The 27,176-nt window shown below is 47.3% G+C and overlaps 1 protein-coding gene across 1 annotated transcript in view; it reads right to left on the bottom strand.

Annotated features, from left to right (window-relative positions):
• The window catches only part of TMEM14A (transmembrane protein 14A), a 322,096-nt gene that overhangs the window by 97,249 nt on the left and 197,671 nt on the right, over window positions 1–27,176 (bottom strand). The window contains exon 4 of the mRNA XM_069606104.1: window positions 8,150–8,237. Coding sequence (XP_069462205.1) covers window positions 8,150–8,237 — 88 coding nt within the window. The remainder of the gene's footprint in view (window positions 1–8,149; window positions 8,238–27,176) is intronic.

Raw genomic sequence — 27,176 nt, 5'->3', positions numbered from 1 at the left:
ACTATGTTTTTTGCATCTGTTTTAGCACCAGGTTTTCAAGCAGCTGCAAACGCAAAATGGCTCCCAATTATATGCTGTGAGATGTTGCAGCTAGCTAATGCAACAGAGAGGGGGATCAATCCTATAAGAGAGGAATTTGGGGCGGTGAGATTGATGACCCTGCAAAACAGGTGTGCCTTATAACGGATGAGATCTATGAAGGGGGGGGAGCTGTGCACGAAACTTGGCGCAAGTTGTTGTACCCAGACACCAGCCAACGATGAACAGAATGGTAGCTTGACCACAGCTATGTTATACACGGAAATGGAAGAAGAATCGAGCAGGGTCAAAGAAGATTGGTATGAAGGACATTTTTTCCATCGCTGCCCAAGTAGTTATCTCAGATTCTGAAGGTATTGATCCCTGTCCTCATAGTGGTGCTCATCGTTCTCTGCACCGCCCAAGTAGTGTTGGGTTGCTGTGCGAGGACTCAGGGGAAATTGGGGGAAATAGTAGGGAGGAGATTAGGGAAAAAGAGGGGAAGGATGTTCTCTCTACAAGTGAAGGGAATGGGAAATGGGGTGGTGAAGGAGATATCAATGGGGGTTGGAAGAAATAGTTGGGGTAGAAGGTTACTGATTTCCCAGAGGTACAATTTTCAGAACCACCGGATCCTGAGAACTAGGATATGTACTGGGTGAGTTGCTTTGGGGAAGGGGACTTTATTATCCTTCCTAGGAACCCAGAGGAATGTGCGCAGGACGGCTATAGCTAGGAGGTTCATAAAATGTGGGTGAATAAGGTTGAGTCGCCAGGGGCCGCATATCTCCTGCCCTACAAAGTCTGCACTGGCTCCCGATCGCAGCACAGATTAAATTCAAATCCCTCTAGACACCTGCGTTCCTCTGGCACCAGCACCTTGCGTGTTAAGCGGTTTGCTAAACCGAGAGCATGTGGTCGATCACTTTCCTCAGCGGGCTCCCTTCTTTGGAACAGCCTCTGTCTTCGTCTTAAGGAAAGGTCCTGCTCAAGTTCCGTAAAAGCCTCAAGACCTTCCCCTTTACCTCTTCCTTCACCCCTTCTCTCGGCTGCTAATAGCACAATTGATTGACTGGTGTGCAGGGCCCTTATGTATCCTCGGGGCCCTGATGTCATGATCACTGCTTCCAAGGAGCCAGGACCAGCCCAACGTCCTTGGAAGCAGGCCCCTAATCCTAAGCCTAGGCACCAGCCGGTCCCTACTGGGACCTTTTGGACCTTGTCCTGGCGCCGGTGGCACCAGGCTCATCAAAGCCATCGGTCCCGGCACTGGAAGCGCCGGGCTCATAATATGTGTGAAGATGCTTGGGTGGACTTACCTGCAGCAGACCATGCTGCTTACTTACCAGCTACATAGGAATCCTCTGTAAGCCGGAACTATTTTCTTACCTGGGTGGGGCAAGCTCCACGCCCTGGATACAACACTGGAACTCTTCTGGAACAGGAACTCTTTTCTTACCTAGGCGGGGCCGTGGAGGAAGACGCCTCATCACTCCTAGGCTATTTAAACCACACCCGATTGATGAAGCGTGCTTCGCGTTATTCTGCATCTGCAGCAGAACGCTCACCGAGTCTGTTCCAGCTTTTCTTCTTCCGATCCTGTACCTGCAAGAACAATACTTACCATTCCAGTATCCAGTGTTCAGCAGCGCCTGTAAAAGACAAGAAACAACAGGTTAGCACGACGACTTCACATGCAACGCATTCCTTACCTGGTCCATCGGCAGCGACCATTTCTTCACGCTGCACCTCCGCCTGTGGAGACAAAAGCATAGTTATTACTTACCGGCAATCCGCGAATTCCGGATGTTTTCAACACTGCAACCCAGCATCTGAAAGACAAAAGAAGAGACATTAGACAGGTCTTTACTTACGCCCATCGCGCTCTCCACAATAGAGCGCCTGCAACTACTCTGGCATTTTCCATCACCTCTTCAGCACGAACTCACAGCTGTGAAGGAAAGAGACAGTTAAAGCGCTTGCATTTACTCACGCATTTCCAAGCGCTTCTTTCCAAGGCTCTGGCTCCAGCTTTGGCTCTCTTCATTCCATCTTCTAACGCTAGAGCCCTGCAAAACAAATAGAACAAAGCATTATTCCGAGCCCTGTTCAATACTTACGTGTCCACGCACCTAAAGACTATATGGACTAAAAGGTGTCCGGAAACTCACCGCTCGTGCTGTTAACGGCGGTTGCGATCCTCTGATGTTAAGAGGCCTACGTTTCACCCAGTGAAGGAACTGGCAACGGCACCCTGCACCAGATGCAGATGGAGAGCCCAGCATTCACCTATCTAAGAAATCTCACCCTTCGAGTTCGACACACAGTGCGAAGAGGCTCAGCCCCTAGAAGCCAATCGAGTCCTGCACATCACTTTTCGAGTCATAGACTCCTTCCTGCCTAGACCAGCGCCTCCGTGGGAATCAGGTGAGCGTTACACCTGATCTCCCACATCTTATCCCAGCCGCTGTCTATCCTCTGCACTTTCTTAGGCTCTCCCTCCCCACAGGAGGTTGCTCTTACCTTTTATCTTCTTTGCACTCACCTGCTGCTCTCCATGAGCACCAGAGCACCTAGCCCATGCCCCCCTCCCCTCCGCACTTGCACGTTCTGAACACTCACAAGGCATAGTAGGTTTGTCGTCCCCTCCCCACTGTCTCTTTGTCTCTTATGTTGTTGTATTTAATTAATTATTTATCATTGTTGTATTACATCGTCTTTCATCCCCTGTACCCTCCCCGTTGCCCTGTGGGCGCTTTGAAACAGTATTTGCTTGCTGCATAAGCAGCAAATAAGTGAACAATAAATAATATAAATAAAGGTGGGAAGGAGTTGTTGTTTGTTACGATGTAATAAAAGGCGGGCGTGTTCAGATGCAGGTGCACAGCCCACCACGTGAGCACAAGTATCATCTGAGAAAGGTCATCTTGCAGGGCATCAGAACCCCGGCAGTGACTTAATGGCCACGTTTCCATGAGGACAGTAGCAGTGCTGATAATTTAAGGTTAGTAGCTAAAATGTGGTACAATATAGCGCACAGTAGCTTATTTTACATAACTGACAATTGTTGCATTGTGGCTTTGCTTTTTCCCAGCATTGCGGCACATAACATTGTATTCCTTGCATGCACTGCACCTCACATAGAGGGGACAGAATATTATTTTTCATGTAGCACATTGTCTGATGTCTGCGAACGGCATGCAGCACACTGCATGCCAACATACTTACTACACTTTGCATCCACGACATGACTGACAAAAAATACATGGTGCATGGCACCACATTCGCGCATGCATAATACTTCACAGAAAACACAACATTGTGTAGCGCATTTGCCCACAATCAAGCTCATGGCACTACATTTTCAGTTTACGTGATAGGTGCATAGCACGTACAGTTACACACTCACCATCTGACACAAGTACACATAGTTAATCAAGGTATATATGTTTTCATGGTGAAAACATACACTTTTTGCCCTCTGCAGTTTTTAAGAGTGCATAATGTGTAAACTGTAGCACTGCATTATTGTGCATTGTGCCTGTAGGGATATTAGTTATAATGAACAAGAGTTTTGGCATTTTTAAGTAGGCCTCGGCCAGAGTGGCAGAGCTGCCATTACAGAGTTTTAGCACATAATTGTTAGTTCGGAGCAGATGAGTGAATTTTGTCCTGCCTACAAGCAGGATGACCACTCAAGGGCAGGGCGGGTGGGATATGAGATAGTTGCCAACTTATTATTGCAAGGGTAGCATTTCTCAAGGGATGAAGGCCCAGTCCAAGACAGCAAACGTTGCCTCATCATATAGGGAAAGAATACTTAATGTTTGTGAAGACCACAGTGAGGGGTGGAACTAGTTCTTAGGTAGCCACGGTGTGAAATGGGCTGAATAATATGCAGACATTAGCAGATATTATGGTCCAGGAGCAGTGCTCAGCAGTGGACCGGTTGTGTTTTTTCTAGAAGGCCATTCATTGCAGGGAGGTTACTTGAACATGGTGTACCGGGGTTAACAACATGCATCGAGATGAGCAGCTACATAATGAGCAGGTGCAGAAAGTGGGAATAGGAAATGAATGTGAGGTGTGTGACATGTTGGTTTGCAGCGCATTGGTCAATTTCGGTGTGACGTTGCAGTCTCAGTTGTCTGAGGTAGCATTGTCCAATTGGAATGAAACCCTTTATCAAAATATTCCCACAGATGGGATTGGTGCATTTTCTGCTGACCGGGGGGAGGGGGAAGGGGGCGTTAGATAATGTTGATGAATCAGCAGTGATTCCACCCAAAACGACCTGGGCCCTTCCTCATGTGGCCAGTGGAAGGCATACGCTTCCTGACCCGACCCTGGGGGGTGGTGTTCTGCGGAGGCGGGGACATTCTCCAGTTTAACTTCTCCCGAGACCCTAGTCTCTTGATGGCTTATTGCAAGGTAGAAGTTAAGACAACAAAGATTAGGGACTTCAAGTCCCATAATTCCCCCAGTACTGGGAAGAGGCATACAGAGTAACAAAAATGCAGGAGTGGTCAGCTAAATAGTAAAAATGACCTACACCCGAGGGAGCTTAAACAGCTTAAAAGCCCCCCCCCCTACACCACCCCCACCTGTAACTCACCTCAGGTACAGGTTAAGAAGCAGAAACAGAGAAAGCAGTATTGTAGAAGGCAGTGTGAACCTTACATGCAGTGGACAGAAGTAGTAGAGGAGCAAGGAGCCTCCGGGACCAAGTCAGGTCCTGAAAGGGTCTATATGCCTCTAAACCTCCAAACTGCAGAGGGTGCACAGCGGGAAGCATGGAGAAGAAACACGTACCCTATGAAACTGTGAAACTGCGTTGTGAGGAGGTTGTGCAGCAGGAAACAGACGTAGTGCAAGCAGTCGAGAGGTCTCAGGTGGCTGGGTTGCACCAGAGACTCTCGGGAGTCGGTGCGACTCCAGACCAGTGTGGCGGAAGTGCCAGCGACTGAAGAGAGAGTGTGTGCCTGGGCGGGAGAAGCCACGGGCCCAGCAGTCCTGCAAACAATAAGCAGACCACCTGGAAGCGACTTACCTGGTGAGTCTGAGAGGAACGAGTGACTCCGGTGCACGCCGCGTGTTCCGCGCAGGCAGGGTTTATTCGCGAGCGAGTGAAAAGCAGGTGAACAAGTGTTACAAATACAGATCTATTGAAAACTTACAAAAACAAGCTAGTAAGCATTACGAACACAGAACTGTTGAAAATGCACAAAAGTGGCTGATTTTAAATCAGAAGAAGCCTTGAACTGAATATGCAAGTTTGAACAAATACCAACAGCCCGGTGGGGAGGTCTTATTAGAATCTCAGACATACCACCAATACACAAGCCAGCAGAATAGGCAATATCAGTCTAACAGAAGTTACCAAACAGAAGGAGATGAGCATAGTTGTCCTAACATCCTGCTCATCCGTCTCCGTGAAAACCTGGGTATCACTGGTCAGGCTCTGGCGTGGCTGACCTCTTTCCTTTCAAATCGACCCTCCCAGGTCCAACTGGGGTCCTTCCTCTCCGACATCTTTTTCTCCACCTGTGGTGTCCCCGAGGGATCAAATCTCTCTCCCTGGCTGTTCAACCAGTATACGGCACTCCTTGCCCACTGCATCGCCGCTCTCTGCCCTAATTTCCAGTGCTATGCGGACGATACCCAGCTCATTTTCAGGCTACCCTCAGCCTCCCCCTTTCCTTCCCTCATCTCTGACTGTCTGTCTGCTATCCAGGAATGGTGTGCCGCAAATTACCTCTGCCTTAATGCCAGTAAGACTGAGATCCTACTCATCGGTACACCCACTCCCTCCTTCCCTTCAGCTCTCTGGCCTGCCTCCCTTGGCCCCCTCCCTGCTCCTACCTGCAATGCAAAAAACCTTGGGGTCATCTTCGACTCCACACTCTCCTTCTCTCCTCATATTTCTGACGTCGCTAAGAAGTCACACTACCAGCTGCACCTCCTCAGAGGTATTCTTCCCTTCCTCTCCTTCCCCCAGAAGCTCACTGCCTCCCGAGCCCTGGTTCTCTCGAAGCTGGATTACTGTAACAGCCTCTACCTCATTCTGCCTGCCTCCACTCTCCGCCCTCTGCAACTCATACAGAACAGAACTGCGAGACTTGTCCTTGGCCTCAAGCCCAGGGACCGTATCTCTCCAGGACTGAAATCTCTACACTGGCTCCCAGTAGCTGCGAGGATAAAGTTCAAAACCCTCTGCATTGTCCACAAGGCCTTCTGGGGCCTTGGTCCTATATACCTTCAACTCTCTCTTCCCAAATATCTTCCTTCCCGAGCCCTTCGCTCATCCGCCTCCAACTCCCTCAGGGTCAGCCGCTTCTCGAAGCAACGAGCTGGGGGTAGATCTCTCTCCGCGGTAGGGGCCTCCCTCTGGAACAGCCTTCCTGCCTCCCTGAAACTTGAGGAGAACCATCTCCGGTTCCGGAAGCACCTCAAAACCTTCCTCTTTGCCTCTGCTTTCTCTCTCCCTCTCCCCTGCTGAACAGCCAATTATTCCTCACTGATTATTCCTCACTGATACTGCACTGATTCTGCAACTGGACCACTCTTAACGGCCTCGGTCCTGGGCCCAGCCACTCTCCACTTGCACGGATGCCCTGGAACCCCTCTGCACTGCGGGACTGTCTCTGTATCCCTACAGCCCCCCCCTTTTCCAGCACTTGTTCTGCACTTACCTTGCACTTGCCACCAGTTGGCCCTATTTATTTATTACTTTACGCCACTTACCTTTACTGCACTCCCCCGACCCCCCCCTCCCGTTCCCCTTGCACTTTTCCCCCTCCCCCACCCTTGCACTTGCGCGATCTGAATGACACCTGGCCTAGTAGGATCGTTGTCTGTTTCCCCTTGTTTCCTCCCCTCCCTGCCTCGTCGCGCCTTGAAACACCTGTGTATAGGCGCGTTACAAATGCCATATCATATCATATCATAACAATGTCCTAGTATGGGTGAATGTTAATGTCCTATTCCCTGAAAGCTGCTAACATTGTGATACCAAAGAAGACTATTGAAGTAATTTTTATTCTAATCTGAAATTACCATTGAAGCACTTTTCTGTTTTGGAGTTGAAGTAGACTGGCAGGTGAGTGTCCCCGTAGGGCAAGAAGTGATTGCCCAGTAGAAACCTGGTGAAAGGGTTAACCATGTAGTAAAAGGTGCTGGTGCTAAAGAGTGTTACTAATAGAAAACAACATGTTGAGTTGTGACTTGGGGAAGAATTGTGAAAGCTAGTTGAAGAAGAGTTACAACTATTTCTGCAGTTACAATTGTGGTGAACCGTCCTGACCAAACTATTTCTTGTTGGCAAAATTGTGAAAGAATTCTTATTCCAGGAGGAGTGAGAATGTATGACTTTGTCAAGATACTTTATTGAAGCAACAGAAATGTGTGACTTTAAATACAAGACCTTAAAACGTATACTGGAACTTTGTGTTAAAACAGATTTTCCTGTGCTTTCCTTTGAACTGTGGAGAAAATACTTTTTGGATCTGGGGACGGGAGTTCGCCAAGACCACGACAAGATACATTGATCACCTTGTGAAGCAGGTCATATATTATATATATTTGTTGAATAAGTTGCCATATCATTCCTTTTTGCTTAGTGTTGGGGGTTCCCCTCAGTTTGTTCTAGGCAGGGAAATCCTTGTTGGGGTAGGGACAGTGAACCGGTTTTATTTAATAAAAATGCCAAAAGCTGAAAACTCTTTACAAAGTTGTCCGCCTCACATTTCTAACCAGTCACAGTGGGTAGTGTTCGTTTTTGTTACGAAATAGTAATTGCAAATAATTTTTTAACAATGTATAGTTTCGTTTAGCGGACTGGTGAGGACGAGCGAATGATAATTTTAGGATGTTTTTGTTACATTTCTTTTGCAATATGTTAATGTTTTTTTCGTGGCTATAAAATGTTCAGCCCGCTGTGGGCGTGTGAATTTGGCTATGTTCCTCTGCCCGGCCGTGATGTATGAATACATTTTGTGTTTTTTCCTGCAAGAGGTGCACTCCGTTTTGGAGTTCTGTGGATTATATTTTCCTACTTTTGGAACTGTCCTGGAAGCACAGCAAGCTCAACAGTGCATTGAAGATGGAACACTATTTCCTCAAGCATACTAACCTTAACCCAGCGATGATGCCGGCTGGCATCACTTTCCTTGACCTGCGATACCTCACGCCCATTACTATGGCCAGGATAAACGCCACAACTGAAAGAGAAAAAGAGGCATCCTCGTTGATGGTTTTGCATAATCATTTCCAACATAATTGCCATTAAGTCTAATTGAAGTGAATTAAAATATATTTCTCAAACAGAATGGCTATCAAATGTTGACTAAACAAATACCAGGCTATGCATTAATACCTTCAATAATCTAACACATTTATAGAAACCTACATATAGTGACCAAACCACAAATCGGACTATTTATTGAACGTCCTAATCTTTCCGTATGGGAACCTCGGAAGAGTTCACTTGTAAGACTGATTTCCATCCTAGTTTTGCATATTGTTGTGGTTTGAGAGGGGCTGCAATGTGCATCCACTTCCAGTCAGTATTAGTCTGGAAGAGCAGGAATGAGATCAGATGCACAAGTGACACTGGTGCAGGTTTACCTATTTGCAGTAGTAAGAGCATCATTTTGAGGGCCGTGCAGCACACTTAATGTTGCAGAATGCCATAGAGAGGATGAGAGAGCCTTCTAAGAGATTATAGAGTACAACATGAATGGTGGTCCTTATCACAGAGTGCCATTGACGCAGATGAAAGGGCTAGTTGCATCCTTCATTTGCATCCCTGAAACACTTCTTCACACCGGCACCCATAATACGGCACAGCAGGAAATGGCCATGCACTCACAAAGGACAGACTTCACGTCCAGCACACACAGTCCGGTTTTGGGGACTTATTTAGGTAGACTGCTTTCTAGTGGAGGTGTGCAGGGAGCACATAAGAGTGGGAGAGGGCTTGCAGTAGAAGGAATGTAGAAAAGGGGGAAGAGTCTTGCATCAGTGGGACAGTAGAAAAGTCAGATCTTTCTGTTAGTCCATTGGTCTAGGGATGTTATGCTAATGACTGGGCAGGCTTGATGGAAAGAGGATTGCACATGGCTCTCCAGAAACAGATGGTGACTGCAGACCTCTGTCGTCTACCAACCTTTCTGTAAGGCCATGAATGGTTACACATGCTGTAATGACATCTGAGCAGTGTGTTGACATCTGAGCAGTGTATGTAGAAGTCTGAAGAGAGTAAAGGGAATACGATGAGCCATTTTGATAGTGAAGCCTATTATTACTAGGACACCAGTCTGAACAGCAGAAGATGGCGATAGGGAAGATCCAAGTCGTAATCAATAGAAACCACAGACCACGGCTCGACAGGAGTCCAATGGCGGTAGGTTGTCGAAGGGTTGTTCTCACGCTAGATGCTATTCATAGCACAGACAGCAAGTTGGGGATTTGTTGTTGGTTACTAGCAATAAGATTGGGCAACCAAAAGTAATGCTGTACAAGGTGAAGGGAGAGAAAACCAGAGAAAAACAGTAGAATGCCATTGTTCCAAGCAGTACCGCCAAGAATGACGAAAACGATCCATTGATGGTGGTGAAGCAAGATGGAAATCTTTGATACTCTTGTATTGGTGATTCAGAATTCCAAGAGGACTCTAAATTTTGCAAAATGTCACCGTAAAGGCCAGCTAAAAGCTGTTATAGCTCGAATACTAGGGGTGACTTGGCTTGTAAGAGCAGGACTTTTAGAGACAAAACAATCCATCTACTACGGTGTTCTGCTTACTGAAATAATAAATAGGTTGTGACAAAATCTAAATGGCAAAAAGAAAAAAATATTTTAAAAAACGCGTCCACCTAGAGAGCCAAAACAGCATGCACCCGATCGGTGCAGTGCAGAGGAAGTAGGCATTGGAGGTTGTGATGGCTGGCATGGACTTGGACAGCATGCATTGAACCGTCTAACAGATGTCTCTACACCGTACATTTTCTACAAATAAAGGACGTTTCTGATGGTTTGCAGGGACTTCTTATAGCAGGATTGTTCCCACAGGCAGTATCAAAAGCATCTGTTTACAGTGGGAAAGGCAGGCCCGGTGAAGTGAGTGCCATAACTAGATTGGTAGTGGAGACTATTTTAAGGGTATTGCCATTATAGAGGGTGCTTTCTAGTCATGGCTGGACAATCTCTAAGACGTTGGATATGAAGCAGGGTAAATGTTTCAGAAAAATAGAAACAGTTGGAGCTCCTTCATAGACTTGGATTTAGGCCACGCAAGGATGACTTATTTTGGCAGTACACATAGTGATGCCCTTGGGCATCAAGACATATCTCAGGAACTAGATTTCTGTCTAATGGAAAACTCACTTTAGCAGTTTTGTTGCCAAGTCTTTTTCTCAGAGAATTCCTAACACCTGCTGGATATGGTGCACTTGATCAAGGATATTCTGTGAGCAAACAAGGATGACGTCTGAACAGACAATGTATTTTAAATAAGTCTCGAACAATTTAAGAAACTGCTGGAATATATTTGGGGCATCACAAAGCCAGGGGGATGACAAGATAAATTGTTATGCTGTGTGGTGTTTGAAATGGCATGTTTGCACTCATCCCCTTTCTGGATTTGGAGCAGATTGTGGATCCATGTAGTTGTTCCATTATGGATATGAAAGTTGGAGGGATGGGGGAGGGAGGTGTTGAGGACAGTGTGCGTTTATTTTTTACTGGTTAAGTCGTTTAATTTGCATTGGGCCAGACAAGGCCACAGACTGCCTTTTCCCATATGACGAAGTGAGAAGCACAGACGGGTGATTGATCGGGAAGCATGAAGCCTTGTTTTAGAAAATCTTGCAGTCATTTCCGAAGACCACCTTTTTCAGGTTTGGTTAGAGAGTAGATCTTACCATCTGGTATGCTTACCCCAGGCTTTAAGTCAATTGAACAGTTGTAAAACCGTTAAGGCAGCAATAGTAATGCTTTTTGTTGGCGGGAAAGGTCTAGAAAGTCTGGGTACTGAGATGGAAAAGTGGTGACTGTGATGCTGGAAATGCATTGGAGGGACAGGGCCTCCCTGTCCTTGTCCTGTACTCCCATATCATGTGCGTTCTGTGTCATTTTCTGCACAGGAGCCCAGTTGGGAACCCTGGCAGTGTAGCTTTTTCTTCTTTCTGGTTGTGGTGAACAGAGACCCTTGGGATGCCTTTAAGGCACCCATGGGAGGGGGTACAACACTATAGCCCTAGTGTATGTTTTTGGGCACCAGTGTGTTGCCCACAGAGCAGGGTATGGGCTGGTGGCAGCTTCATGCTGATCTATCTATTTTTGTTTTTATACAGCGCCCCATCGCCCATGGGCATCAAGGCGCTCACAAAGACAGACAACATGGAGCAAAAAAGGAGTCAAGCCTCCGTGAGACGGACGGAGCTGGGAAGGTTTACTCTTCATCGAAAAGATGTGTTTTGAGTAGTTGGTGGGGAGGGAGACAACTTTCTTTGATCCCAGAGGGTAGAGTATTCCAAATCGTGGGGGCCCAGAAAACAAAGTTGGTACCGCCAATTTTGGTCAATGTTTTCTGTTGGTGCTGTAGGTTGTTATTGCTGTTGGATCGAAGATTTCTGCGTACTGGTGCCTTGATTAATCTCTTGGAGAGATAGGTAGGGGCACACCCCACCAGGCACTTATAGATCTTAACTGAGCACTTGAATTTTATGCGCTGTTGTACCGGAAGCCAGTGAAGTTTTCTTCTGGTTTTGGAGATTTTATCCCATCTATTTAATCCAAATACAGCCCTTACTGCGCCATTTTGTATGATGTTACCTTTAGATGTGCCCATTAAGAGGCTATTGCAATAGTCCAGCTTGGAATTAATTATTGCTCCTGCAATCAGGGCTAGGTTTTTCTCAGATAGGAAAGGATGTATTTGCCAGATAAGATTTGTGTAGAATGCACATGAAGATCTTAGATAAGAGACATGTCTATTATACGAGAGATGAGAGTCCATGAAGATTCCCAACGTCTTCACATGCTCTGATACTTCAATGAAGCTGTCATTAATCTTAAATTTTTTAAATTGTTGTTTTAGCTTGCCTACTTTATGAGGTGTACCAAGGATGAGTAGTTCGGTTTTAGCCTCGTTAAGGGAAAGGGAGTTATTGGCCATCCATTTTTGTATGGCATTAAACACCTCATTAACTCTCAACACATCCCTTTCGTATGATCCTGTCAGTTCAAAGACCAGTTGGGTGTCATCGGCGTAATTTGTAAACTGGACACCCATGGTTTTAAGCATATCGCATAAAAGTTTGGAGAATATGTTAAAGAGTAACAGTGATAAACACGAACCTTGCGGGACGCCACATGTGAGCAAATGTTTTCTGAGAACTATAGTTGCCTTTTACTACCGCGCCCATTCTTGGGCCCAAGAAGGACTTCAACTAGTTTATGGCTGATGAAGAGCATTGACCCGTTGGTCTTAGTCTCTCAGCCAGGAGATCATGATCTATGAGATCAAATGCAGAGGAAAGATCAAGCAGCATCAATTGAGCCGGATTTCCTTTTTCGATGATATTAGCGATATTAGCCTGAAGATCCAAAAGTGCAGTCTCCGTCCCATGTTTGGCTCTAAATCCAGATTGTTCACTTGCTAGCAGTTTGTTAATGTCTACAAACCTCTGGTACTGGATGTAAATGATCTTTTCAATAATTTTGAGTAAGAACGGCACATTAGTTATTGGCCTGTAATTACCCGGTATTGTTGGATCTAGGTTTTCCTTTTTCAGGAGCGGAGTAATCCAGGCTTCCTTGAGGTTTGCAGGGACATGAGCTTCTTCGAACGATTGGTTGACGAATTGAACTACACAAGGAGATAAGGGTTCAGCATACTCCTTGAATAGATTGGCAGGGAACATATCTCCCTGACAAGAAGATGGCCTAAGTTTGTGCATAACCTCTAGTACCTCTTCAAGGGTCACTTTTTCGAAAAATAATAGATTTGGATGATGGACCAAAGGGTCGTTTTTATCCATCGGTATGGCTGGGGGAAGTTCCTGGTGTTCTACGAAAAGGATTTTCTGCATTTCAATGGCCTGTTGGCGTTTGTGGGTTTTATTTGAAAAGCCCGATGTGACAGGAGCTCTGAGTATCCTGCATTTTGGGATACCCAGGCCCTGACATAGGAATCAGTGGATTCCTGATAGAAGGCAAGATGGCCCCTGGGGCCTTTTAGTTTCAATTGCCTGTTACCTTGGGGGGGGGGGGGGGGGAGAGAGAGAGTGAGAGAGAGAGAGAGAGAGAGAGAGAGAGAGAGAGAGAGAGAGAGAGAGAGAGAGAGAGAGAGAGAGAGAGAGAGAGAGAGAGAGAGAGAGAGAGAGAGAGAGAGAGAGAGAGAGAGAGAGAGAGAGATATATATATATATATATATATATATATATATATATATACAGTCTGGCTGGAGTGTAATGAAACCTGTGTAATACCTCGAATTGGATCAAGCGGAACCTTGAGTTCAAAGACACTGTATGAGCGCGGCTGCATATCATGCCAACTCATCAGTTAGATCCGTTCCTAAGTCTCTACTCCAACTTTCCCTAAATCTAGTTAGGGGTTTAGTACTCTGTTTTTGAAGTTGCCTATACAAAAGGAACACTATACCGGAGGGGACAGAATTACCCATCAAGGATAAGCAAAGGGTCATCTGGGGGCTGCAAAGGGAACTCATCCGAACCGCTTGCCTCAACTCCGCATACTGTAGCCACCCAGAGAAGGCCCCTCTCAGACACTTCCGTAGGTCAGACCAGCCAACAAATGAACCCTGTTCATACATGTTGCCTAGGATGGAAAAGCCATCAGCAGACCATCTAGCAGCTATGGATTTACTAGTCTTGTGGAACCCGGAATGAAATTCCACAGTAGCAGATCTTTGTGGAATTGGCGGGGACAGCCCATCTGTCTACGAATTCTATCCCAGGCTAAGGTAGTAGTAGCCGCCGGACTGGGTATGCCCAGGTCAGTCTAGGTAGGAGGGAGTGAGAGGGAGCAAAGATAACGGTTAGTCATTCGATTTTCACATGTGGGAGCGGAGAGTCCTTAACAGCCCAGTATGCTGCGTAATGGGCTTGAGCCACGAGCCAGTATGCCTCGAAGTCGGGAGCCGCTAGGCCTCCTTGATTTAGCAGCCTCACCAGGGTTGTCCATTTTAATCGCACTGCACTGGAGTGGCACAGGAAACCATTTATCGAGGTACTAAGTTGACTAAATAATTCAGTATCGGGACACAGACGAACATTTAGGAAGTGGTAGAGAAGCTGGGGTAATACCACCGTCTTGAGGAGGGAAACTCTACCTAACAGAGTGATGGGCAGCTTAGTACATGAGAGCAGTTTCTGGTTAAGGTGCTGCAAATAAGATCCGAAATTGCGATCATATAATAAATCTCGGCACGTAGTGATCATAACACCTATGCATTTTATCTCATTTTGGGCCCACGTAAACCCTGCAAGGTCTGTCGGGTCCTTTGTAGCCTTGGTCAGGGGAAACAGCTCCGACTTGGCACGGTTAACCCAGAGACCGGATAAGGAGCCAAAATTGGAGACGTCTTGCATAATAGGCTCAAGGTTGCGTTCCAGGTTTCAGTAGCGCATCATCTGCGTAAAGAGAAACAATCTCAGGTGGCCCAATCAATCGTATCCCTCTATGAGTATGTTTAGATCGTAGGAGATCGGCAAAGGGTTCCATGACTAATGCGAAAATAAGTGGGGATAGGGGGGCATCCTTGCCTGGTTCCTCTGCCAATATAAACGGGCGTAACGGGCGTGAGACCCGACCATTAGTGCACACACTGGCGACAGGTTTGGAATATAGCAGTTGAATCCAGGACACTAATCTAGGGCCATCATTACAACTCTCAAGCATAGCCCAGAGGAAGCGCCAAGAAATAGAGTCAAAAGCTTTCTGTACGTCCAGAATGGCAGCTACGGCACTCACTTCGGAGTCAATTTGGGATAAGACATTAAACAAACACTGCAAATTTAGTGCAGTAGAATGGCCAGGGACAAAGCCAGAGTGATCAGCATGCATCAGATGTGACAAATGGGGCTAACCGTAGGGCAAGAACTTTAGCAAATATCTTCACATCACAACTGATCAGCGACAGGGGGCGGCACAATCCACATTGTGTAGCAGGTTTACCTGGTTTGAGCAGGACTGTAATCACTGCCTGTCGTAGTCTGGGGGGCAATTCTTTCTTAGCACAGGATCCGTCCCAAAGAGCTGCCAGATGGGGGGCAAGGAGTGATTTGAAGCTTTTATAAAAGTCCATAGTGAGACCATCTAGGCCGGGGGCTTTATTGGGGGCCAGGGTGTCGATAGCACGGGCAATTTCTTCGGTATCAATGTGCCTGTCCACAGTGTCTCTGGTTTCATTTGTTAATATTGATAATGGTAGTCTATCTAAGAATGTTTCTATGGCATTACCGGGGGCATTGTCGCAGCTAATATATAGTGACGCACAAAAGCAACAAAATACTTTGTTCACTTATCGGTGTGGACCAGTGCTCTGTTCAAGTCCTCAGTAAGGGGAATGTGGTGTCCACCTACCTCTTGTCTGACCAGTCCGGCCAATAGGCCGATCATTTTCACCATATTGCCTTGCAGCTAACAGGCTATCCAGGAACCTGTGTTCCATCTCTGCGGCCTCTCTTAAACCATTTCTTAATGGCGCGTAAAGTAACATTCCACATATAACTGCAGTTTGCGCATTTTGGCATGATTACCGAGGCCTCTAACATTCAAACGCAAGCATCTCAACGGCTCAGCTATTATCGAGTCGTAGTGGATAGCAAACCCATGACAGGTATCGATCTAAATCATGGTTACTCGTGTAATGTGTCACTGAATATTGCCAGTGTCTGACAATCCTGCCACCAATGCCGAACATTTTCTGTACCCCAACATGCCTTAACGCTCCCGCCACCCCCATACCCCTTCCAAACTGGGGGATGACAACCCCATAACAACTGTAACAAACCATTGCAAATCAGCATGGGGTGGCTGTTCACACTATGTTGGCTGCCCATATCGCTGCAGTGAACCAAGCAACATTGTATGGCACATGTTTAAATGGAGCGCATAGACATATAGGAAGGATAGTGAGCTGCATCAGAACAAGAGGGTGCAGCATCCCCAGCTGTGCCCAATAAGCATGCCTTGGGCGCTTTACATTGCAATATAGTGGAGGGGTAGGGCAGCATCAACCAGGAAAGTGTGGTCTAGAAACTTCATTTCTTCCTTTGGTATAGTAATGAAGATTTTTCCGACATGTTCAATTTGGATTTTGGCGGGAAACATCGTGGCATAGCAGACCCCGAGGTCCTGCAGTCTTTTCATCACCGCCAAAAAGGATTTACGTTCCTGCTGGACTGCTAAAGAGAAGTCAGGGTATAAGTGAATCTTGTTGGATCCCAGCAGCAGCTCTCCGTTAGCTCTGGCGGCTCGCAGTAGAGCATCCCTGTCTCGATAGTTTAACACTCTGGCGATAATCGGGCAGGGGGAGCTCCAGGCTTAGGTTTCATCATCAGGGATCGGTGTGCCCGTTCTATCGCAAATAGGGGGGATAGTTTAGGACCATCCAATAACGAGGGGAGGGTGCGTTCCACAAAGTCTTCCATGGGGCCTGAGATGTTGTCCTCCGGTACCCCAATGATGTGTATATCATTACGCCTAGATCTGGACCCCAGGTCTTCGTTCTTCCTCCCAATCTCTTGTACCTGCTTGGTGAGGGCAGTGAGGTCAGATCTGAGTGCTGTAACATCATCCTCCGTTGCTCCAACCCTGGTCTCAAGTTCATTCATTCGGGTATCTGTTTTCTCCTTGCAGGCTTTAATAGCCCTAATCGTGCCACTCATGTCATCTAATTTGGTATTAAGGGTAGTAAACCCATCCCTCACAAAGTCCATCAGCTTTTACATCTCATTGGGTTTGTCACTGCCAGTAGGTTCTCCAGTTTCTTTAGAAGTGGACTTGGGAAACATATTTATCAAACTTTGTTTCTTGCCTGTACCTTTAGTCATGGTGATGGTAGCCCGGGGTTTAGTCTTCGAGAGTAGCTTAACGGGATTGGTGTGATACAAGCAAAGGGAGGAGATAAAAGATCAACCAGGCATTGTATCAAACAGGATGTCGCTTCACTGACTTAGTCCCGGGGAAGACTATGATGGCCTTTGCCGTTCAGAGTGGTGCGACTGCAGCAGGCGGTGGTCTGTGTGGGCGCATCTGGAGGTACTGTGGGACAAGGTGGGTGAGCAGCCAGCGATCAAAAGCAGGTTAAACCTAATCCAACAGAGCAGTGTTGTGCAGTAGCACAGTCACTATGGATGTGGGTCAGTTTGTGAGTGGGATGAGGAGTGCCAAGAGGAAAGGCACAGGATAGGCCTGTCTGGAGGAAGCAGTCCATAATTAGGTAGGAGCGAGCTGCTCAGAGCATTAGCTTCGGCACCACCAGCTGTGTCGGAGGGGGGGGCACCATCAGGGGCATAGGGACACAGGATCTGGGCAGGCCCGGGTTTCGTGTTTCAGGATTGCGGTATTACAATCAGCAGCACCAAATGGCTACCTTGCAATCCAGATCCGGCTTGCCTCATTGGGGGACCTACAGTCCCCCAATGAGGTCAATCCAGTGATACCTCAGGGAGTGAGCCTCGGCCCACCAGTAGTTAACAGTCTTCCCGGTGGGGATCTTGATTATATCTGCATCGTATTGATGTGGTTCATCTGTAGGCCCAAACAACGATCCATACAACAGACAGCCCGGCAGTGATGAAATTAACGGTCCAGCTTCGGTTAATGCACCCCAGCGGTCTCAACTCCTCATCTGTTAACAAGAATCACGTGCGTCTGTTCCGTAGGTACACCGGACTCGAATAGTGTAGTAAGCTAGCGAGGCTGTGTTGAGGGGCCGAGGATGTTAGTCAGGCGTGCTCACACCCAGGGTTCCGTGGGCTTACCACTACCAGCAAGCAGCCCAGCTTGGCGCCGTGCAGAGCAGTGCCTCCGGAAGGAGGGTATGGGGGGGGGGGGGAGAGAACACAGTCGGGACATTAATAGGTATCCCGCAGCGGGCGAGGTCTGTGGATGATCAAATGCAGGAGCAGCGGGCCGTATCTCGATGAGCCGGGCAGGCTCTGTATGCCAGAGTGCCGTATGCACCCTCCCCTCTCCACCGGGTCTTCAGGGCGTAAGACGTAGTACAGTTGCAGTGCATGGATAATCCTGCAGCCGCGGGTGGCCGCCACGCAGCCCCTACCTTCACTTCGTATCAATCAAGTCCAGCAATAAGATCACTGCACCTCGGCTGCTCATACGGTAGTGCTTGCTGTCCCATGTGGCGGGGCCCCCGCAGGTCATCGGCGATCCAAGTGGTCTGTCTGCAACCCAGCAGTGTCTGGCTTCAGAGCGGGGCAGGCAGGGGGCTGAACGGAGACCGCAGGAGCACTCCCACTGGCACGCAAGTCGAACCAGGCACCCAGCAGACTGCCCCCGCCGGCTGGGAGTCGCTGTCTGAGGCAAAGTAGAGAGGCTGCAAGGTTATGCCAACATCCGGGCGTATCGCTGGGCAGCAGGCGTCCTGTCAGTAGCCAGAGGCATCCCTTTTCCTTCTTTGAAACTATCGGTCTGCTGCACTCCTGACAGAGTGGGTTGTATTTCGAAGTCTGCTAGAACTGTCTGCTGTGATGATAATAAAGTGGATATTTTTTATACATCCTTGAAGGGACAGTCCCTTTTATCATTGGCCAATAATTGTATTTTCACTTTGTTGCAACTAACCAATAATCCTTGACCGTTGGAAATGAACCTGCCGTTCCATTCACGTTACCAAAATTGGACAAGACAGTTTATAATTTGCTTGTGTTTCCAATGTGTTGGAATCCCTAATGGTGTACTAGAGTTGTGACGCTGATTGATGGTTTAGAAACCAATATTCATCCCTGGACCACTGATGGCCTGGAAGTTGATTCGTCACAGTTATTGGGTGCAGATATTGAGTGGCAACTGTGTTTCGGAACGCTGCTTCCCCATGCATGTGCTGAGAAGGATGCAGCAATCTTGTGGCGCTGAAATCACTAAAGTGCAGCATTGACTGGGATACCAACTGCGGCGGAAAGAAGCACACCATGAGGTTAGATACAGATGCAGGTATGGGGCCCATAATGGGTAACTGCATGAGTTATTCAGCTAAGCAGGAGACAAGGTGTGCAGTCTGGGGAGTGTCCTATTGGAAATGCAGTGTCTGCTGGCATTGGAGAGAAAAAGGGCTTGAGAGTGGACAGGGAAACCATGAGGTTGGGTTTGTTGGATCCCTAACAGATCTATTAATATGGTTTGCATTTTAGGGAGATGCAGATCCCCACCTACTCCTCTTGCAACAGCCGAAAGGCTAGAAGGTAAAGCTTCTATAGAAGGGGTCCTTAATGGTGAAGTACCTTAGCATAAGTGAGCTTGGAAAACGCCTTGTTCTATAGCCTAAGTGGCATAAACTGATTAGCCTCCTAGGAGAGTAGGAAATTACACATTTCGAACTCTGTCTCTACAATGTTATATATAGCAAGTCTTGTGAGACTGGTTCATTAAGAAAACAACGGCAGAGGAATCACTTCTCTCTGAATCACATACTGATATAGCCAGTGCCAAAGTTGCAAACAGTGCAAGTATCAGCACAACAGGGCAGGCTTGCCATAAGCAATCTTGTATCTTGGAATACAAGTGGGATGGGAACTGGCTAAAGAGTAGCAATACAAGGCTCTTGTGAAATGAGAGATTGAACTCTGCTGATGGCTTTGGTTATACCCCCAGCATCACAGCGGAATACTGCCAAAAACTTTATGGAACAACACTTCATTGTAGGCACCAGGAGTGAATATTACTATTCTTACAGTGACTATTCTTACCCAAACAGACTGACCCCTTAATGGTTACAAATAAAACCATTGATCATGTGCAATAGCGCTGCCAACTTTCTCATCAGCATTTTCTGTGGGCAGGAACACAATATATAGCCACTATCATTACTATCTTCTAATATCAGCAGGCCCACAGGGCATGACCCAAACTTTGCACTGGATACTAGCCATTGGTTAGTTCTAAATAACTCGTTTGCGGAGGCTTGACGCCAAGTCTTCCTTTCCCTTGTGTCCCCACAATATCATGCAACGCCTTCATAATTTCGGGCTATTCTGAAAATGACAAGAAAGCTATTTTCACTGCTAATCAAATTCTAATGTACAACAAAATATCTAAACAAAAGAAGACATTTCAGAACATCTGTAGGTACACAGAGGACCTAATTAACAAACATTGCAGTCCATCAACTACAAACGTAATAAGGAGGTTGCAGGACCCTAGGTGCAAGAAGCATTAACTATGTAATCAGTTAAGCACCCCAACACCTTACACATTATTTGACCCTACTACTGTGGATCTCAAATCACTTTACTGGCAACCACTTAGTTCGTCAAATCTGTTTTAGAGTAGGTGTTCGGCTCATTGAGCGTGCAAGGACCAAGTCTCAAACAGTACTGGTAGTGCATGACTAGTGTTCCACTACCTGCAGAAGTGGTAGAAAGTGACACATGGTGGATTGCTCTGGGCGGGTTTGTGCCTATGTAAATTACGCTAGTGTTTGGTGCGCACCATAATTGCATGGTATTCAATTATAGCAAATGGTGCTCTTTCAATTACGCAAACCCTCAGAGGTTAGAGGATTGAGGGAGGAGTATATGCGTGAAAAAGAAGTCTGAATATACCATATACAAAAAAAAAAGATAATGACCCTCCTGCTCTTCGAATTTGTTCTCATGATATGATAAGTTATTTATGACGCCCTTAATACCCAGAGGTTTCTAAGCGAGGACCCAGGGATCGAACCCGTGTTGCTCTGTGTCATCTTTCTTCCAAGGCGAGCACGTCTTCTCAGGAGCTAATGGTACGCCAATCTTCCGCATCAAATTCTGGAAGGAAGACAGCGCAAGAACGCAGTTCTCTGAGCCATACCTGCCTAAAAACAAAGTCATCTAGGTAGTGGATAATGGCACCCCTTTGTTCCACCCTATGTGATGCCCATTCCAAAAAGGTGCTGAATGCTTCAAACAATGCGCTTGACACTGAGCAACCCATGAGCATACATTTATAGACATAAAAACTACCCTCCCACTGGAATCCTAGCAGATGGAAACTATCTGGGTGTACTGGCAATAAACGGAATGCTGATTCAATGTCTACCTTGCCCAGCAATGCCCTCCTGCCCATGCCTCCCACTACCACCATGGCTTGATCAAAAGAGGCATAGTGCACAGAACAATGTTCCGGGTTCAGCCAGTCGTTCACAGACCCCCCCCTTTGGGGTAGGATAAATGAGTTAGAACTTGCCCGGATCTTTTTGGCCACTATGCTGAGCAGTGATACAATGAAGTTTGGGAAGGGGGAGCATTGAAAAGGACCAGAAATGCTTCCCAACTCTAGTTCCTGATCTATCGTTTTTCTTACCTCCAATGGCTGATTCATAGCAGAGGGTACGTTTTTCGCTAACCGGACGGTCAATGGGCCCTCGTAGGGAATGTGGAATCCCTCCCAAAAAAAAGCAAATCCCCTTTCATGGTGCTTGGGGTAGTTGATCAAATGTTCCATCAAAACCGGCAAAATGACAGGGGAAGGACCCTTAACCTGCAAACAATTCCTAGGGACCTTTTACCTGACAACAATTACTGTCATTCTTTGCGTTGACCCCTGCCCCTGGTACCCCCTCTCATTTGTTGCATTTTGCCAACGGATGCCCCCCGCCACATTTTGCACATTCATGGGGGTACTTGCACTTGGGGCCCCATGTGCAGTTGCCCTTGTTATAGAAACGACATGCATTGCCGCCTGGTTTCTGCCCTTCCTGTGCTCTATTTGTGTTCTAACTGCTGGCTCCCTGCTCGTGCCCCCCTGTCCCTGGGGGACGTTGTGAAAGGGCCGACCATTCTCTCTATGGTCCTTCCTCCCATACCAAGACCTTTTACCTCCTTTGTATGACTCGCTCCAAACAACGCTGACCCTTTGTTTACCTCCCATGAAGGATACCCACCCCTCCATATCTCTTTGATCCCAGGTCAAGTCAGGAACTAGGGCCATCTTCTTTCTAAATCCCGTCATAATCAATCCATCCCGTTGATCCATATTGTTTAGTCTCACACACAATTGTCTCCCTGTACTTCCACAAGGCTGACCCGTATTCAGGGAATTTTTCCATCCATGCAGCAGCCAACAAAGCTTACGCTTTCTCCCAATTAAAAAAATATTCTCCTCAGCTTGATATTTCTTTTTTCTCTTTTTGTCTTCTTCCGGGCTAAGAGTTCAATTAGGGCCGGCGTCCTCGACTGACAGTCAGAATATGTCAAAATACTCCCTCAACACATACTCTCTTTCCTCTGAAGAGGGATGTGCCAACCCAAGGAGGACCTGCCAGAAAGCAGGGCGGAAATGGTAATGGATTGATGTGCAGCAGGCCCCGCGAGGGTGCCCTCAACCACCGGCTGAGCCGGTTCTGCGAATGCCAGGGCCAGGTTAGGCGTGACCACCAAAGCACTGCTGCTTTGGTTCAGGGTGGCGACATTGGTACAAATTGGAGAAACAGGGGACCCTTCTATCTCTAAGCTTGGTGGGGGTCCTTGCCACCTTCATTTGTTTTTTTTATATTTACAGATTGGTTTCTCGTTTTTAATTAAGTGAAGAAGGCCCTCACTATTCTGGGACAGAAACACAGAGTAGAGGGCCTTTCCAGGATATAACTATTGCCAATGGGTAGAATGGTTCAGTGGCTATGAACCATAATTGGATATTCACCAACGTATAGGCTTGTGATGAGCGAGGCAAATTGTATATAAATGTATGCATGGTGAGAACTGGTTCAGAGCCAGGTTTAGACTTAGATGAAACATTTAGTATGAACTATAAGCACTAGCAACGAAAGCAGTTATTTTACACATTTTTGTGTGCGATTGTAAGGAAGGCATGGTATCAACAGTAAGACAGACACAGTGATCACAGTTCAAAGCTGTTTATTGAACTTTCTCAAGGGTGTGATAAACACTTATTTAAACATAAATCTACAGATGGGAGCAAGCTACAAACATCAAATAATAATGTATTGCTAGTGGTGTCTTGTCAAAATAAAAAGAGCCTACTAAAAGACCTTTTGCCAAGCCTTACCACTAATTCACAAATAATGTGGGGTAGTGTTCATGAAAAACAAAGAAGTGTTCAGAATATTATATGTCAGGGTGTTCAGGCCGTTGACCTCCCTTCCCCAAGTTTTCAGCACGGGCAAGGCGGTTTGTAAGAACCCCCGCCATGGACAAATGAGCTCAGAAGCAGGTAATAGGTAGACTCTTCGTTTGATTGAACAGGATTAAAGCATAGAGTCAATACATAAAGTAAATTAAGTACTTGAGACAACATCCACCAGACCCCTGCGCTTTAGGCCAGTCCAATACAACTGCCACTCAGGTAACCTAGAGCGTTGCCTCTCCAATTGCTTCGCCACAAGCACGGCAATGTCCCCATCGATCTTCCCAATAGCGATCAAGTTCTTCCAAAGCAAAAACACATAAGGGGATACCTCTGTTGCCATATCGCCAACAGCTATTTGCCTGCACCATTAGCAACTGGCCTTGCTGTGTCTCCACCTCCATGACGGGTCTCTTCTCACACACATCGTGCCATTGACATGGATTTTCTTCCGACCGATGTTTGTTTTTTTACACCAAATCATATTGTCCGAATCCGACACTCAAACTATCAGTGTGATCAACGTCCACACTATTCTCGAAAGAGGTCACTTTAATCCTTTTCCCGTATGATGGAGTCACCTCCTTGTTGGTAATCATCAGCTGTTTACAATCAGTACTTCCCTTAGTTGCTGTACCACGCCAGCATGCCGATGTCAGATTCCTTAAAAAAAAGGACCTCCCCTGCGTGCCCTTCCCCTCGCAAAGACTCTGGGACAGCTGACGTCATTTCACTCCAAACCTCCATAGCGTTCAGAGCTCCTGGTCTCGCACCGAACAGTCCACATACACACTCCCAGTGTAGACAGAACAAAACTCCTGCCTCTCAAAGCCCGTTTTGGCTAACGAACTGCCTCCAATTACTCACGGTCGAATAAACACTGCCCCAGGCTAAGCAGCCCACTGCTTGGTAATGATCCTGACAAAATGCTGCCAGCTCCGAGCTGTCCCTGGTGTCACCAAGTCCAAGAATGATTGCCGATTACGGTCAATCGGATGTTGCTATAGACCGCACCCTGGCTTATTCTTGTCCGGGAAACACACCCCTCTCACAAACATCTCCCTCTACTCTTGTTTTCACAGCAGGCGAGTCACGCTCCTAAACAACTCTGAAAGTGCCTCCGGGGGTGCGTTTGACTTGTGGTCACTCACCTTTGGGCCTGTGGGGGGGGGGGGAGCTGGTGGATGTTTCCTGGGTGTCTCCTTCTTGGCTGACCACAGTTCTGCTGCCTTCCTATGCTGTTTCTTTATTATCCAGTTGCTGTTTTTTTCCTTTCTTTGTCCGTTGGAGCCTTCCCGCAGGTTCTAAATCCTCGTCGCCATTTTAAGAACCCTGGCCATGGACAAATGAGCTCAGGTAATACGTAGACTCTTTAACTTTGTTTGATTGAACAGGATTAAAGCATAGAGTCAATACATAAAGTAAATTAGGTACTTGAGACAACATCCACCAGCCCCCTGCACTCTAGGCCAGTCCACTCCAACTGCCACTCATGGAACCTAGAGCACAGGAGCATTCCGACAGTTCCACATTCCATCTCTTTAGATATGCAGATCACTACACTGTTCACTCGAGCAAAGCACACACTCTGGCTTCTGCGGCACAAGGATACAATTCCATTAACAGCATCAGGACCTCCTGTGTCCAAGTCCCTTTACTTCTTAAAAAGTCTCTTGACTGAGGGGGCCTGGTGTACAAATAAAACTAGATACACATTTTCCTTTCCTTTAATCAGTATTCAATTTTGGTTGTTCAACCTGGTTACCCCCTCAGCCGGGCTCAGATCCCTTTCAATACACAAGTTCAACGTTGGAGCCCCCTCTTCCGGGCTCAGGTCCCTTTTTTAAACAATAATCAGAGAATACTCTTTCTGGGTGACTTACGGTTCCCTCCCGAAATCCCCTCAGACCACTTTCTCTTTCCCAATTAGTGTCCCTCAGACAGGATCAGACCAATTGCGGTATACATTAAACCATCGAAGACTTTCGAATGTGTACAGGGTTTAGCTTGACCCATTTCAAGACCACTTCGATCTCAAGATTGCCTTGTCTCACACTTAGTATCAGTTGAATACCTAACAGACTTTCGAATGAGCACCCACGTGGTGCCGGAGCACTCTGTCTACGGTATCTTTGACGCTGCTTTTTTGTAGGATCCAAGGACAGTACCACGACGGCAATTGCTTCTCCCCGCCTTCATTATCAACGCGGGAGAGCTCTGGGTACCTCAGCGTGACATACTGTGCAGGTTTGATCAGCTTCCATTCCTGGTCTTAGGTTTCTTACTTTCCAAGGTTCACGAAAGTAACAGTCTTTGAAGGTCAAGGACACTTTCCTCCTTGTTAGTCCGGTGTCGCTCACGATAAGTGGTCCGTGAGACAATGTGCGTTCCGGGAAAGGGGGGGGCCTGAGTTCCTAGGTATCCTACCTGGTAGGTGTCATGATGCCTACCTCTAAGGAGCCAGGCCGGGCCCAGCAACCCCAGAGGCAGACATCATTTTCCCCAGGGAAGTCTCAGCGGGCCCAAGTCGGGGCCCTTTGGACTCCGTCCTGGCGCCTTAGGCGCCAGGCTCATAGCGGACCCCAGTCCTGGCGCCTTAGGCGCCAGGCTCATAGAAGAGGATATGTGTTTAAGTGCTTGGGTGCACACTTACCTGATGCAGACCTTGCTGCTTCATCCAGGCCCTCTTGAGGCCTGAATGGGACTACTTAACCTGTAGGACTACTTCACCACCCGGGTGTGGTCGGGGAAGGATACATACCTGATTGGTGGAAGGATACATACCAGGAACTTCTTCCAAGGCTATTTAAACCCCACCCGAACAGCCACACATGCTTCGCGTTGTTCTGCACCTAGCAGCTGGACGCTCACCGTGTCAGCTCCTGCATCCTGACTTCAGCCACGCCTGCCAGCACCCTGGAACACCTGCAAGGGGAGAAAGGAAGAGAATAGGAGAAGAAAAGCCCTTACCTGCTAAATCTGCATCCCGGAGTCATTTCTCCAACGGCCCTGAAAAGGAAGACATCATTTTAAAGGCATTTCGTTTCGATCGCTGCAGCGCTGCATTTTACTCACCTTTGCAAGGCGCTTCCATCTTCAGCAGCGATCTTCCGGATTCAGCTACGCCCCGGCGCCTAGAGGAAAAAAGACAAGAACAAAGGTGAGAGGGAGAAAAGGAATAAGGAAAGCTCAGTTTCCTTTTAAGTCTTACCTGTTGGATTATTCCCACTGCATTTCGGGTCCTGCCGCTTCCTGGCATCTCCGGACCCCGGCCCCTATGGGGAAAAAAGACAAAGACATTGAATGAGCGAATGCAAAGACATTACCTGAGCGCTCATCCAGAACTGTTTCACTTCGGGTCGGCGCCATATCTCCGGCACTCCGAACCCCGGCCCCTAAGGGGAAAAAGACATAAGCATTAGCGCTTGCTGCAATTAGACAACGAACATTATTATTAAGCTTGAACTTTTGAACAGAACTTTTACAGCGCCTTACCTGAACAGTCAAGCTTACCTGAACTCCCATCAATCCTCAATCCAGTGAAGTAACTGGGTTTCAACGCGCCCCTGCATCAGAAGCAGGATGGAGAGCTCATCCTTCCAAACCCTAAGGTGAGGCTTCACGGGGAATCGTGGAGGAGGTATCGTGGAGGGTTGGAAGGGAGTGGGAGGCTTGAGCATTGTTCCACAGTTGGTAATACTCCCTTTTCACGCACAGGAGGGTATCCAACGAGCCAGGGAAGCCAGAATAGAGGGGCCCTTCCTGTCCATCTTCAGAGTTCTGCGCCTTCGACGCCGCGCCTCCGTGGGAACCAGGTGAGCGTT

Source organism: Ambystoma mexicanum, chromosome 4p (assembly GCF_040938575.1).
Source record: "Ambystoma mexicanum isolate Mex_15411 chromosome 4p, UKY_AmexF1_1, whole genome shotgun sequence".
Classification (NCBI taxonomy): domain Eukaryota; kingdom Metazoa; phylum Chordata; class Amphibia; order Caudata; family Ambystomatidae; genus Ambystoma; species Ambystoma mexicanum.
This window is presented reverse-complemented; position numbering and strand designations above follow the sequence as displayed.